We start from the raw sequence: 15,840 nt of genomic DNA, 5'->3' as shown, positions 1-15,840 counted from the left end.
CCTACTCCTCTCCCAGCTAGGGAGAGGAGGGGGGACTCCCTGCATAGCGTTTCATTGCTTTGTTGCCAACCCCCCCTCGCCCGTCCTCAGCTGCGACAACGGTCGTGTGCCCCCGAAGCACCGCGAAACGGGGACTGCCTTCATTCACCGCCCTTGTTATCCTATTCTATAGGCCACATGGGCCGCCGAAGCGCTGCGCGCCGGCGCTCCAGCCCGCACCGTGCAGCGATCGTTTCGGCGTCTGCACTATTTTTTTCGCGAGCCGCAGGTGAACTGCGTGAGTTTGAAAAGACTGCTGAAGAGCGGAGGAAATTGTCTGAGAATATTCCAGAATGTCTACCAGAAAAAGGCCATCAGAAAAAGGGGAAGCAGCGTGAGCTCTGCATAGAGCGTAATGCTGCGGCAGTTTTATTTTATTTTTTCAGGTTAACTTTTCAATACGAGGCCACGAGGCACACAATAAACTTAGGAAGCATGTTGAGGGGAAACATACTTTTGTCAATGCTTATTTTACCGTTCAACTTACCACTGACACAACAGATATGCTTAAAACTGAAGACTTACCTCCTACTTCCTCATCACCGTCGTCTCTGCTTGACTCCGCTGCATGTGTGCTGTGATGGTGGCTCCACCCTCCGAGGAGTGGAGCCACAAAACATGAGTTCATAAAGCTGGCGCCATCTGCTGGATAGGTAGTGCAATATCAGCCATATCGGCCGTCTTTTTGGCCGATAGCCGATAGTGTTAATGACCCCTATATCGGCCGGCCGATATATCGGTCGGGCCCTACTTTATATTATGGTTTTATATAATGTGTTTGATATTTTGTGATGCTGTTGACGAGGTTTTATGTGTTATTTAGAAAGCTTTAGATTGAAATTCATATACAGGGACTTGCTTTGGGGGTAGTTAAGTGAAAAACACAATTATTTCTGATTATAATAATTATTTTGTTTATCTTACATATTCTGCCTTTTATTAAAAGGCAGAATATGGAAATAGCCTACACCTAGGGCTGCACGATATTAGGAAAACTTGCGATATTCGATAACAGTGCTTAATATTGCGATATCGATATTACTCACGATAAATGAACAAATACTAAAGTATGCAGTGTTGATGTCGTCTGGCGTGTGACGTCTGCTCTGGGTTCAAAGCAAACAAAAACTAATGCATGAATTCCATTACAACATACCATTTTTATTGCAAAAACATGCAGCTGCACCTGCTACTGTATTAGCAGCAAAACAACAAACTCCATGCATGCAGTTTCTCAGTGACTTTAAAACATCACCACCACCACAAAACTTTTTCTGATGCTCCAAATACAGAAAAACATCCCTTACCAGGGTTTTTTGAATAAATAAAATCAGAAAATTACTTTAAATGTTAAATAATAGTTAACATTACTTAAATGCAATAGCAAATTCTCTCATTGCTACTGAACATTTTCTCCACATATGTGGTTATGATATAAGGCTGTTGCTGCAATTGGGAAGTGATCTGTGCTGGGCCAAACTAGGAGAAAATTAAGATTTTCTGAGGGAAAGAGAAAAACAATTGTCTACCTTTCAGAAGAGGAACTGGCAAAAAAAACTACATGGAAAATATGTGAAAACGTGTGTTTTTAACCTCAAATTGAACAAGTTTACCTAGATCTTAAAATGCAGCTCAGATGATGAAACTGCAACTATGACTCTGGTAACAAGCTAACAAATTGAACTAGCTCCTCTTAAGATAAATGACTAGCAGAGCTTCTGACTGACAGTTTGTGCAGCAGCAAATCAACTATCCCGATTAACAAGGCTATAAAAGCTCATAAATGAAAAATCACTTTGATGTGTGGGGGAACTTTTCCAGGCCCTCTTTAGCAGCCTGTAGCCTTTTAGCTGGAAGCTAACCGCAGCCACCACCCAGTGGAACACTAGCGACATGGAGGGAGGTGGGTTGGTTCACCGGCACGTGTCGGAGTCAGCCCGATTATTATCAGCTGCTTAACGACACCAAGCGGACTCGCGTTCACGTTTGAAAGCAGAGCTGAATCCAGAAACCTCAGCACAAAGTGCGTTCGTTGCTCTGAGCTAGCATGACGAACAAGGGAACGGCACCGCTAACTCAGTTCGGGTGTTGCTTTCCATTCTAAGGGTCTATGTAGGCAGCGGGCGTATTACGTGAACGTACCCATCTGATTGGCCGCATATCAGAAGGACTACATTTGATTGGTCAAATAATACTTCCGCGTAAAAAACAGAGCTGGTTTACAAAACGGTGATGTATGACACGGATGGAAATATTTAAACCAAACATTTATCGCCGTTTTTGACGTGCTTTGCGATGGGCCTATCGCACGTCCTGTTATCGCGATGACGATAACTTTTCGATATATTGTGCAGCCCTATCTACACCTATCTCCTGCATTAGCTTTTGATAGATAATAGACTGTGAAACTTGATTTCAAAAGCCCAACAGTGTGACGTCACCCTGTTGCTTAACATGCATGGACTCAACCATCTTGACGTGCGACGGGTAAGGCTGTTGTTGGTTTAGCGTCCAGGAAACAGTAGACCATTTCTCCACTAGTAGAAGCTAAGCGTTAGCATTAGCAACTCCACCAGATGGCAAAACTCCTCTAGGCTTTTGTTATTTGTGGAGATAAAACATCAGTGTTGCAGAATAATTGGAGTCAGTGGTAGTCAGTGGCTGTTAGCCAATCAGAGGTAAGATTTCCAAATGTCAGGAAATGAGTCTCCAAATCCTGTTGTCTATAGCTCTTCCCTGATCTGGCAATCGTCTAGATCCTGAAACATGTTCACCAGGGCTTTTTTTACCCATTGTACAACTTGAAAGGCATTAATTCCTACTTGAGACCACTTCAAATGTATTGATTAAACGAGTGAACCACACCTTTAAAAGGCTTTTCTATTGGTTCACCACTTGATCTTTCATTATTTTCCCTTCACCATTCATTCCTGTAAAATGCATTTTAATGCCCCAATGTTATGCAAACCATTGGCTCAACCCAGGTCAGGCAGGAGATGTGGATGCATGGCCTTTTACACTCGAGCAAGTTTAATTATCACAATACATGTGTCTTCAGATAAAAGTGGGGATTGTTATTTTGACCAAATGAAATGCATTAATCATCAAGACTAAATGTGAAATCTGTTTGTTTTGAAATCATTAATGCAATGTGACAACAATCCATCATACTGGTAGTCTGAGAAATGAAATGATCTCTGTGCGTTCACAGAAGACCACACTGTTTGTTTTCCAGGGCCAGCTTATTCCCTTCTGCAGCATTTCCTCTCATTCACATCACATCTTTGCCCTAGCTGTTGCTTGTTTATGTGAGCTGCAGACTCTACACTATTCTAGATCATTGACAACTATGATGTTTTGCTGGCCTTGCTTTTTCTTTTTAAGACAAATAGTTTTAACTCCAGATATTTAAATTTTTTACAATCCTTATTTACTTACTGAGCAGGGTTGTCAGAAAAGCCCTTGGAGTGTAAGGGCTGGGTTTTCTTACTGTCCGGACTGCTGAGAGGCGGCGTACTGTGAGCTGCATGTAAGAGCAAACATTCCCAGAGAGATTTGTTTACAGGCAAATACAACCAAAATGTAAGCATAGATTTTTTTTTTTAGTATTATTTAAATAATGGGGCTACAGCTGGTTCACTTTTGACTGGTGTTCTCAGACTTGAGAGGGAAACATGAATGATGAGGGGTTTGTTGCTTTTTTAGTTCAATTAAAACTGAGCAGCTGAGAAAACAGATTTTAAATGGTAACACACTGGTTGACGGCAAGGTTAATGGAAATATAGTTCAATATTCTAATTGTAAATCAATGTAAATAAAAAACATTTAGAAACAAAGATGACTAGGGGTTTCTTAACCTTACAGCATATTTTACACTTTACACACAAGACCTGCAGTCTTGGAGATCCTTTGGCTTAGTCAGCATCTTTTGGCTCCTGTAAAAGTACCTCAGATGTCTACGCTTCACTGTTTTACTTGTCTAATATGCATTCGACTTCAAGCTGCTCCTTTGCTATTTCCAAGCCCTTGACAGGGAACACTACAACAAGGTATTCAGTGTTAGTCCCTTTACTGTCAAGTATTTATCCAGTGTCACTGTTTCTAATTGCCGCCAATGTTTTCTTTAAAGCCATCAATAGTTTGTCTCCCCACATGCCACTCTACAGCAGATTTTTGGAGGTTAATATGCAATGCTATAAGCATTTAGTAATACCTGTACCTATATCTGTCATTAAATTTTCCATTGCTGTATTTAAAAAAAATTATTTAATCTTTATTTATTGAGATTAAACTCATTCTCATTTATAATGACAATTTTCCACACTCATTCGTCTGTTTCTCACGTCAGCCTTGCTTTTATAATTACACAATAATTTATTCCACATTCTTACATTGTTGGAAGACATTTAGGTCCCTTTCATCACTGTTCATATTGGAATCAGACTGGATCATGGCATATTTGGAAAACCACCATCAGTGTGTGAGGGCAATCGTGATGCTGCTCCACTTTTAGTGCTTAACAAATAAGACTTCACTGGAATGCACAGATACCACATTTTTCTGAACCAGTGCGAGTACTTACAGTTGAGTACTAGCTGATGGCAAGTATCAGTAATAAAAAAGGTCATTGATATAGGTCATGGTTTAGTACTGGCTCTGTTCTACAACAAAAAATAGTCACAATATTCTGTCTTTTTCATCTAATTTGAATTGTAAACGGCGCTCTACAGAACATGGCATTTTGTATAACATTTCCAAGTGCATTTCATTATGATATAACAGCTTTCCATACTTGAAACAGTTACTCATTTTTTCCACAGACTGAACCGTTACTCTGCTGCTTAGAAACTTACTGTTGGATCATTAAGTTTATGCTTGTTTTATTGAAGTTGCTGTTTATGAAGAGTTCTTTAATCAGCTTTCCTTCTGTTGTAGCAATCAGCAACACATAGCTAAGTAAAACATGCCCCTGCTTTGGCAGTGGTGATCAGCTGTCATTAATGGATTTGTTTGATGTACTTTATGTTTATTCATTTAGCGGACGCTTTATCCAAAGCGACTTACAATTTATAACCTATAGGGCATGTTGTGATCTGTGGGGGAAACCGGAGTACCCGGAGGAAACCCACGCATGAATGGGGAGAACACGCAACTCCACGCAGAAAGGCCGCAGCCAAGTTTCGAACCTGCAACCTTCATGCTGCGAGGCAACAGTGCTAACCACTGCACCACCATGCAGCTGAAACATGCATAGAAGAAGAAGAAAATATCATTTCTATAGTGCCTCTCAAGATAAAAATCACGAGGCTCTTATATATCAGCCTTAACTCATTAACAGCCATTGACGACAAAAGTTGTCTTTTTAATTCCAACCGTTCAATGACATTGACGACTAAAGTCATCATTTACATTTTTTTACCGTGTGGGCATCGGAACGAGCCCCCGCACCGTGAGAACAAACATCCCAGCTCTAAAGCTGATCTTCATCTGCGTACGTCACGTAACCAGGAAGCAGAAAATTCATGTGTTAGGAGATCGTTTTGAGCTGCTGCTGTAAGAAAAAATTGAGGCACAACAAAAAAGCTTCTGTTGATCACAATTCAACAACGGATAATGAAAGAACAGATAACGCTAGAAACACACAGATTCTTCCTGATGTAAAAGGTGAGTCTGCTCTTTGTTTTGGCAGTTTTGGCATTGACATCTTCTAGGTTGTCACGGTGTGAAAATTTAACCTCACGGTTATTGTGACCAAAATTATCACAGTTTTCTGTATTATCGCGGTATTTTTTTAAACGTGTTACATTTTCAGACAACTACATAAACCCTGTATATCAGGAAAATATTGTCCTCAGTTTGTGTCTAAATTTTGCCTAAAATTTGTTATTTTGTAATTATGTTTATTTGTTTATATTTTTCCCCTTTAGTCTTTAAAATACCAATATTTGCCCATAACTTCTTATTTTTTGTTTGTTTGATGTCATCATTTTAAAAATATTAGATCAGATGATACTCAGTACTCAAGTAGCCTTCTAATACTTTTTTTACCCTTACTTGAGTAATAAACCCTATATCAGGAAAATATTGTCCTCGGTTTGTGTCCTTCCAGTGAGCTTTGTAGATATGGGAAAATGTCATCAGGCAGTAATCATTGTTAAATTCATAGTTATTCTTGGAGAGAGACCATCTCTGGTCTGCCCCTGGGAGCCCCGTAATGCATAGCGTCATTTCAATATGGCGGTGTCCACGGCACGGTTTATATGCAGGTAGCGGGCGCTGCGGCTGCTTTATATAGCGACTCGTTGTATTCTCCCTCAACCCAAATCCTCGGATCATGCATTTTAGCTAAAAGGCTAACGTTAACTTGCCTTGCGTTGACTGTAGAGTTGTGGGTGATGGTCACGCAGATGTGTCATGAGATTTGAAGCACTACTGCCTTTCACAGACCGTTTTTCCTGCATGTGCTGCAAACGGGATAACCGTCTTCTATCAACTGTCCCTTGGCATTCTTCAAATACCGTAAATCCTCTAATACAGGCCCGGGCCGGTATTGTACTCAAGCTCATCAAGCTCCAGGCCTTTATTGGAAGGAGGACCAGAATTAGAGGCAGACCTCAATTTCTATTTGAGCAAAATGAACTAATGGTTCGCTGGAGTTTTTGACAATTAAAATTGTGCCCACATTTTCAAAGTTAAACACATTTCTTTTAACAACGGTAGTTTCTGCTTCAGCCCTCTCCCCCCTCCCCCTGCGCAGCGGCTGCAAACTCACTGATGCGCCTGCAGCCTCTCAGAGTTCCTGCTGCTCTAAACATTAAAATAATTATTTCATTTTCTGTTCCTCACTTCTGAATACCTTCAATGGTGTCTGTTTGTTGCAACCACCAGGTACAAAAACTAACTTGTTTTTATTTGACTATTTTTCTGTCCTGTCTGTTTATTATCTTCCTGCATCTCCTCTCAATCCTAAAGAAAAACTGCTACCTGGCTTCATATATATTCACCTCATGAGTTACCTTTGAACTGCAGTTCTAAAAGATCTACCGACCGCAAAAACAGCGGAGTGTGTGCTGCTAGCCGGCCTCATCAGTTAGGTGCGTCACCGAGGATAAAACGGGTGATGCGCCCCGATCCACAGCAGCGAAACGCATCAGGCACAAATAAAAGAATAAAAGACAGAAAACATAAAAGGAAATGAGCCGACATGAATGATCGCGTGTTAAATTAGTTTTTGAGGTGACGACACCTGATTTGATAATGTTACTGTGGCCGTGGTCAGGACGCAGATGTCTGGAGCGCGTCAACAATCAGAGCTTTGCATGCGCAAGCTGGTTAAGGTTAGGTTGAGGGTGAGGGGAAGGTAAGAGAGCCAAAATGTCTTCAACATAACCAGAGAAGTCCAGCTGCTTTCACGTAAAACTATCAGGATGATCATGTCCAGGATGACTGAGAGTCTACACCTACATGCTGCAGCAGCGATTTAGTCAGAAGGGAGACTGAAACTTAAATGTAGCGGCTGTCGGTAACAATTTAACAGATCAAAAACATTAAATCTCTCAACAGATCAAATAGTAAAAAAAGGGAAACAATAATCTCACAACATTGCGTGTTGTGGGAATATTATTATATTTATAATCCCTATCAGCTCCTAGTGGGCAGAACCCGGTGTCAGTCGTCCACCAAAGAGAGAGGCTGATCTAGCATGATGACTATTTTACAGGTTATTGCTCAGCCTTCTGGCCGAGCCAAACTCAACTCACACCGCCCAGAGTTTGTTCTTTAAAACTTCTATGAAATCCACGGTGCTGACATATTTCAACAAGCTGCCTCCGTGCTGTATTAATTGGCTGCCGGAATTAAAGTTTCATCACAGACTAAAAGTTCGGCAGATGTGTTTGCTGCTGCGCGCAGTGTGAGGGAAGGGAGTGGTGACGCAATGGTGCTCTCGGGGTGTCTGTGGGCTGCAGAGTAGGACTGACAGACAGTTGGTGTGTTCATCTCTGAAAGGCGTTGATCAGAATTTACAGATCACATATTTTTCACGGAGATCGGCCGCAGATTCCTCTTCCGGTTGGCATACAAGTAGTCGAAATTAGGAACGAAAATAAAATACTTTGAAGGATTCCAGGAAAATATGACAGTAGTCCCGGTTCCAATTGATGCTCGATGCCCATCCCTACCTATCACACATGGACATTATATGATGTCAGGTCAATTGCTTTCCCAATTAGCACCCAAAGATTTCACCAAGAACCCGCAAACACCATTCATGTTCTAGCAGATGGTTTTTTTTCTTTAACATTGTAGCAAGATTGTTTTCCAGAATGGAGTCTTGTGACTAAATCCATAGGAAAGTGGTACCACTTCTGGTCAAGTAGTTTGAGTTAAATTGAGGACCACAAACTGTTCAGGGAATATAGAGCCATTTGATTTATCAGGCTTGTTTGATCAGTAAATATGTGTATTAATTTTAGTTGTGCTGTTTTGCCATCTTGGTGCTGTGAAATTTGTGTAGAAAAAAGCTTACTCTGATTTCTTTCTCATTTTTCCTGTCCTTGTTTTGGCTTTTTGCTTTCTGCCCAATAATGGAAACACAGCCAAAGGGGCTTATCTACAACACACAGTGTAATAATAAATATATTTAGTGTGGGAGGAAGGTGATGTGTAAAGCAAAAACCATTTAAATATAGTGGGGCAAATTGGGAAGTCCTTCATGACTCATGGAGTGGGGGTTGGGCTGATGAACCTGTAGCCTCTTTGCACCTTTCCATAGATTTCACTGCCTAACAGACAGACTTTTTTGGTATATTGTTGGGCAGCTTGGGAGTGGGCGGTTACTGCGGGTGGCTTTTGTGGCAATTTCTACTTCCTGCTAGAAACCAGGTTGAATTCTCAGTTTGTATCACTAAATAATTCAGGTATCTTCATTTATTTTGAATTCTCCTCACATTTCTCATCCTTTTCCTAAGCCATGTATTCTCACCAGGGCAGTGGCACTCAGTTTGCATTCTCATCACCTGTGCATATACAGACTCATCCAGAGATTTTCTGAGCCATGCTGCAGCCTTACCATTGCTCAGAGAATATTCGCAGTGAGATGTGAAGAGAATTTTGAAATGTGTCTGTTTTGGCTGTGTGCGTTTTCTTTTTTAGAAGGGGGCCTGTGTCTTACTCTCTGTCTGAGCTTATTGAAGGGGAGATATAAGTCAGCGTCTGTGTTGTTTTATTCTTCTAGTTCTACATATAGTCATCTAAAACAATAGGGTAGTCTCTAATATTGAGAAAGAGGAACAGCATGTGAAGATTTAATGAGTTATAGAGGAGAAACTCACGTGTCCTTCTGGTACAAAACCACCCAGTGTAAGCTTCATCCTACAGTGTTCATCTCCGTGGTGAACCCCCAGCTGAGCTGCAGTGTAGCTCAGTTGTAAATGGAAATTTTTTTGTTTTTTTAATGTTGTCACAGTTCAGTAGGAGGAAGTGCTGGTAGAGGAAAATCAACTGTGGCCCTTTTAGCAGAGGAAGGGAAAAAGCCACATTGATTTTTGTCATTAGTCTTGTTGCTTTCTGATGTGATGTTCAAGGATAATTAATTGAATACCAATTACAGCTAGTGTAGCCTGGTACATTATTAAAGATAATGTTGTCAGTAGGACTGTAGCTGAGATGGGGATTTTTAAAGCTCGTCAGCATTGAGATGTACTGTAATTGGCTTTTTGTTGGTATTGCATGGCTGTCAGCCAGCAACGGTGGGACAAGAAAACTATTGTAGTGTGCAGTTTAGTTAAGTTACAACCCATACGTTACACAAGCTAAGCTGCTGGAAAATCTAAGTGGCTGAATCTGTTCTACAACCATACAAATAGAGTACGAAGACTGTGTGCACTTGGCTGGAAAAACTACACTCCGTTTAATGCAACACCACTTAAGATTCTCCTTAATTATAGATAAAAGTGTGACTAGGCTGTAGCTTGAAATGTGCTCATTTTTATGACCTTCAAGGGGCTGTATCATCCTATTTTACACCTTCCAGAGCAATGGTAGGTACGCTACATCGTAAAATATTAATATAGGCACTATTTAGGTATAATTATTTTTCTGAAATATACATTATTTTTGTGAGCCAGATGCTGTGATTTGATCAAACCCACCTCCTCTCGTGTGAATTCCACAAGAGTATACAGCAGCAGACCTGTTGGCCGCAAGTTCAAGCTGACATGTCCCACTGAGACCAGATAAGAAAAAAATAATCACTTTTTCCACTGTGGTGATTAAACTCCCTGCTAGCTACTGAAAGAGACTGAGTGTTAGTGTTTACAGCCCAGGGGAGGTGGGGTCTGGATTTTAGATTACCTGGATGGGGAGGAGCGGGTCATAATGGTGCAAAAACAACTCCAACCCCAACCCCAGGCTTTTGCAGCTGCTGCACAGACAACAGATGGTTTGTGGCTGAGACACGACAAGGGCATGTGTGAAGCCAAAACACACTTTTGGGAGTGCTTTTCATGACTGAATAACAATATAACATGGTCAAAATCTCCAAAAGGGGATTTTGCATGATGTGTGACCTTTAAAACAAAAACAGAATTACTCACTTTAGCCATCCACTTCAGATTTTAATAGACGGACAAGTTTAGGCATGGGGACAAAGTTCATAGTGCTTAAGGGACTTTCATGCAATCTGTAAAACAAAGCTTTGGTAAAATAATAATTTAAGGCTATAATCCATTTAAAATGTAACCACCCTTAAGAGGCTACTTTTGTCTTGTTTGATGTTTTCTCAAGTGCAGCAGCATGACTCAAAATACATCACTGACCACAGACCTTTGTCAGCATTATATGACTTAAAGCTTTAGAAGCATTGCATGACTTGCTTACACATTTCCTTTTTATTCTCACTCATTGGCTTCAGTATCATATTTCACAATCTTGTCAAACAATAGCTGATGCACACAATCTGTGGCAGGGGTCTCCAACCTTTTTTCGCCCGTGAGCTAGTTTTACATTTATTCACATTGATACTTTCCATTTGTGTATATGCTTACTATGTTTTAAAAATGTTATGCTTACTATATTAAGATGCAGTGTATTTACTAGTTGATTTCTCTGTATTTCTTTGCATCAATATTATTTAAAAAAAGTACATGGAAAATGGTGACATTCTGAAAATCAAGCTAAGTGTATTTTTTTATTAACTAATCAGATACTTTCAGATAATGAATAACAAATCTACTTTATGTGAATGATTTGTCATTTTTTAGAATGGATCGGTAACATAACTTTTTGCGCACACAGGAACAGCTAACCTGTTTCTGTTCAGTCCCTGACCCTGTGCCCAGCCCAGAGCCTAAGTAGCAATGTCAGTTTTTCGTAGTGTTAAGATATTTTGTCATAAATGAACAAATACTTCCTAAAAATATAAAATGCCTTTTAAAAAATAAATATGATATTTAAATGGCATTTAATACAAACCTTTCAAGTAATTATGTAATGATTATTTTTCCAAACATGCAACACAATTCTCAAAAATGAAGATATTTTAATTAAATACAAGCTAAATGTGATGAAAACACAAATTTCTAAATAGTCTGAAATTAAAATTTTAAAACAGAAAAATTTCTTCCTGCTTTCCTGATTTATTGGATCATTTTCATGGGGTTTTTTTTTTTTGCTCATGAAAGTTTTGCTTCAATAACTGAAGGTAAAATGATGCTTTGCTGTGTTTTTTTGTTGACAATATTAAAGTAAGGCTGGAGGTTTATCCTTTTTCCTCTGCCTCTGGATCAGCTGACCCGCGGGTCTCACAGCTGTGCGCAACGCAGAGCAGAAAGAGAGCATTCACAATCATGTTTTATTACTAAATGGGACAATCAGTTGAAACTGTGAAGGGAAATTTATTGTAACTAAATCACAAGAGATGTTTGAAGCTTGTTTATCATGTGTTCATAAACAAACGGCATTTAAACGGCATTTAATTTGCGTTAACAAGGCATAACCGCAAATAGGACTTTACTGTCCCCCAGAATATTTTACTGAGGATGTTTTTCTGAAACCAGGTCTGTATAACTGACGTCACCTCGTCTTTTTTATAAGTGCGTCTTCAACCACCTGCAGCTGCAGCCGCTGAGATCTGAAACGGAGATCTGTACTGTATTGCAACCTGAGAAATTCACTCACATATTTCTGGTGTAACATGTATTTAGTGCAATTATTAGATTCTTATTTTACTTCCACAAAAAGCTAATTCTAGATTATATTTTGCAAGAAACAGGGATGGTTTGCCATCAAATTTAAAATCTGTCCCTCGTTAATTACAAGTCAGGCAGGGTGGCTCACTGGCTGCTTCCAAGCGAGTGACTTTCAAGTAGGGCTGCTCGATTATGGCAAAAATAATAATCACGATTATTGTGACTGAAATTGAGATCTCGATTATTCTAGACGATTTTTCAATTAATGTTTTTTATTTGTTTTTATTCTGTCATAAAATTGCTCAGGGCGCAATCAGGACGAAAATGAATAAGAAACAAGATGATCACTAAAATAACTCCTGATTCCCAGTATAAAAAGACCAATATACTTTTAGCTCATAGTTTATGACCCTAGGGCTATAGACCTTGGTTTAACTCATTTAAGTCTAACCAGTACAGACCCAAATACCAATATCCTGCAAATACTGACAGCAAGAATAATACAGTGGCATTTATAACAAAAAAATGCAAATAAATTAGGGATGCTCCGATCAGGTTTTAATCTGCCGATCACCGATACCGATCAGCCAAAAGGCAGATCATGGCCGATCAGCCGATTACCGATACCAATTACATAGATTGGCTGTAAATTGTTCATTTAGCTATGGTGAGTTCTAATGCATATGTTACATATTAATTCAGAAAAAACATGGTTTCACTTCACTTCAAATTATGTAATATCAGTAACAATTTATAAGAAATTGAAAACATTAAGGCTCTCTTTAGGCTACAAATAGTGCAAAAAAGTCAATATCTCACATCACCGCCTAAATCAAATTAAGTATCCAAGGATACATTCAGATACATCCAGTGAGCTTTAAGCTCAGCATTGACACGGGACTGACATCTGAGCTCCAAATGTCACTTGTGAAACTCACAGAGAATGAGACACTTTCTTTAAGGAGTCCCTCGATGAAAGATTACACTGTCTGGTGGAGCTCTGGAAGGGCTACGTCGGCGAAATATTTACGTCCCGGTAGCATGTAGCGAGGTTCCAAGTGGGTTAGTAGTTGGCGGAATCCGGCGTCTTCCACAACTGAAAAAGGCTGGTCGTCTAGTCCAATAAACTCGATGATTTTACGGGTAATTTGCTTAGCCTTTTGACTGTCGCGCTTATATGGGCGAGTGTTTCCAAGCGTCGGCTGCGTTAGCTGCCGTCTGACTGTGGCTGCATTAGCATTAGATGGCTTCTTTTCATTGTCTGCGGTGAGCCTCAAAAACTCACCATGCTCCGCCAAGTGTTTAGTCTTTAAATGTCGGATCAAATTCGTTGTGTTGAATTTTTATTGAAGTGCTTCCTCCGCAGGGTATGTTTTCGTTGCAAGTGTTGCAAGACGCAAACTTAATATCACTCTCGCACACCGTAAAGAAGTTCCACACGGCAGACATGTTTGTCTTTGCAGGTTTGCCGCCACGCGCATGCGCACTAAGCGGGGAGAAGTGGAAGGGTGAACTACCGGCTGGGAAGAGTAAGCGCCAGTGCCAGATCGGAAATGAAAGGCAGTGATCGGCGATCACAGATCACACACTTTTGCAGGAAAATCGGCCGATAATTATCTGTGGCCGATCAATCGGAGCACCCCTAAAATAAATTGATGTTCACAAAATTTTGCATAATATGCATTTAGTCATGTCAAGGTGCTGTAGGAGCGTGTACTAGCACCGTGTCCTCAGAGAGATTAGTTATTATTTATCAGCGTGAGGAACTTATTTCTATCTGTTTCTATTTTATTTATAAACTATTTATTTACAGGTCCATCAGTTAATGTAATAATTGTCCCAACCACAGCTGCACCCCCTACCCCCCAACCCGGTCTCGCAGCAATCGGGCAAGCTGCACGTGTGTTTAGTGCGCCGCACGTGCACATTTAGCTGTTTTTATCGGCTCAGGAGCCCGCAGGTACGGTGTGTGTCACTCACTCTGGTTAGTCCAACAGGAAGCCGGCTCTGAGAACCGTTTCTGTAGCGACCGACACATCACTACATCATTCCCTCTCCTAATGTCCTGAAGAACAGTCGGGAGCACAGGCGGAGTGTTTAGCTAACCTGCAGGAAATGTCAACGACAGTTATCCAGAAAGTAACTAAGGGTTACCAGAGATGTTTCTGAGATGTTCTCCAGGTACTTTTAGGATTAAAAAAGTCAAGAAGGGGGTCTGAAAAGCTGTTAGAAATAGCGCCAAAGTCGCTAAGTTGGCAACACTGTGGGAGGAGCGCTTCATTTGCAACTCAGGGCAGCGCAAGTGGGAGGAGCAAATAATCGGCTTGTTTTGTTTTTATAATCGTTCAAAACTCAGATCGTTATTGGGATTAAAATTCGATTAATTGAGCAGCCCTACTTTCAAGTGCATGGAGCGACGTGTTGGGAGGCCCCTGATCTATGGCATTCATCACTCTTGCAGTAGTTATTTTATTTCATACAGATGGATGTAAACGGCCAGTTTGGCAGATTGAGGACATTTTATGGGCCTCCTTTTTCTTGGTAGCAACATACCTCTAGGTCTAGTCATTTGACATTTCAGAGATTGCAGGTTGACCATACATTGTTCAAAAAAGAGCACACTTTGTGTGTCTAGCTTATTGAGGAAGTAAGTCGTAATGTGAAGTTTAGATGAGTCCCCTCCCTCGTTGTTCTTCCCCATTGTCAAGGGACACAGTCTCATGTAGGCCAGTACCAGGCCATGGTATAGTACACTTTGTGTCTTGTGCAGCAGGAGGGATGCTGGTAGAACAATGACTCTTTGCCTGTTCACAACAGCTCCTTCGGAACAGCCCTCTGTTTGAATTGGACCATCATCACCCTGTAAGGGTATTTATCACTGAGAGCAAACTGCATCCAGAGGAGGGAGTAGACTTTGATATGTGGCCTTCATACATAGACAAAGTTTTGGAGAATTCATTATGAAGGTAACTTCTCTTTTAGTATTCTGCTTGTGGAGTTGGTGAGTCTTTTTCTACCCTTTTGCTAATTCATGTTTTTTCAGACTGTGAAATTTGCTGATGTATTTATTTTTATTTTTTTCCATTGGGTTCTACTCTCCAAATACTTTGACTTTGTAACTTTGATTTCTTTAGTGCAGTATCTCACACACAGAGAAGGTTTCATACAAAGTAAGTTCAGCAGTAGGGACAGCAGTATATCGGGAGGTAGAGCGGGTTGTCCAGTAATCGGAACGTTGCAGATTCATTTCTGGCTTTGTCCAGAGAATTTTGCTGCTGTGTCCTTGGGTAAGACACTTAACCCACCTTGCCTGCTGGTGGTGGTCACATGGACCGGTGGCGCCAGTATTGGGCGGGCCTCGCCTCTATCCGTATGCCCCAGGGCAGCTGTGGCTACATTGTAACTCATCCCTCACCAGTGTGTGTGAATGGGTGAATGACTGTGTGATTGTGAAGTACTTTGGGGGGTTGTAGAACCCTACATAGGAGCTATAAAAATACAGGCCATTTACCAAGTTATTTAATTAAAAAATGCAATTTTACTTCATTAGATACATTGTGTGAAAATACAAATCAAGAATTGACAATACTTATCAATCTACAAAAGATCGTCA

The 15,840-nt window shown here is 40.5% G+C and overlaps 1 protein-coding gene across 8 annotated transcripts in view; it reads left to right on the top strand.

The window, feature by feature from the left end:
* atp11c (ATPase phospholipid transporting 11C) overlaps positions 1 to 15,840 on the top strand; it is a 100,812-nt gene that overhangs the window by 19,715 nt on the left and 65,257 nt on the right. Inside the window, exon 1 of one of the 8 annotated variants that reach the window (XM_054739219.2) lies at positions 11,657 to 15,193. The exons of the other annotated variants lie outside the window; for them this stretch is intronic. Coding sequence (XP_054595194.1) covers positions 15,188 to 15,193 — 6 coding nt within the window. The 5' untranslated portion in view covers positions 11,657 to 15,187. Of the gene's footprint in view, positions 1 to 11,656; positions 15,194 to 15,840 lie in introns of those variants that run through there. 8 annotated transcript variants of the gene reach the window in all.

Source organism: Nothobranchius furzeri, chromosome 1, assembly GCF_043380555.1.
Source record: "Nothobranchius furzeri strain GRZ-AD chromosome 1, NfurGRZ-RIMD1, whole genome shotgun sequence".
Lineage (NCBI taxonomy): Eukaryota > Metazoa > Chordata > Actinopteri > Cyprinodontiformes > Nothobranchiidae > Nothobranchius > Nothobranchius furzeri.
Note: the sequence above shows the minus strand (reverse complement) of the source record. Positions and strands in the feature narration are given on the sequence as shown.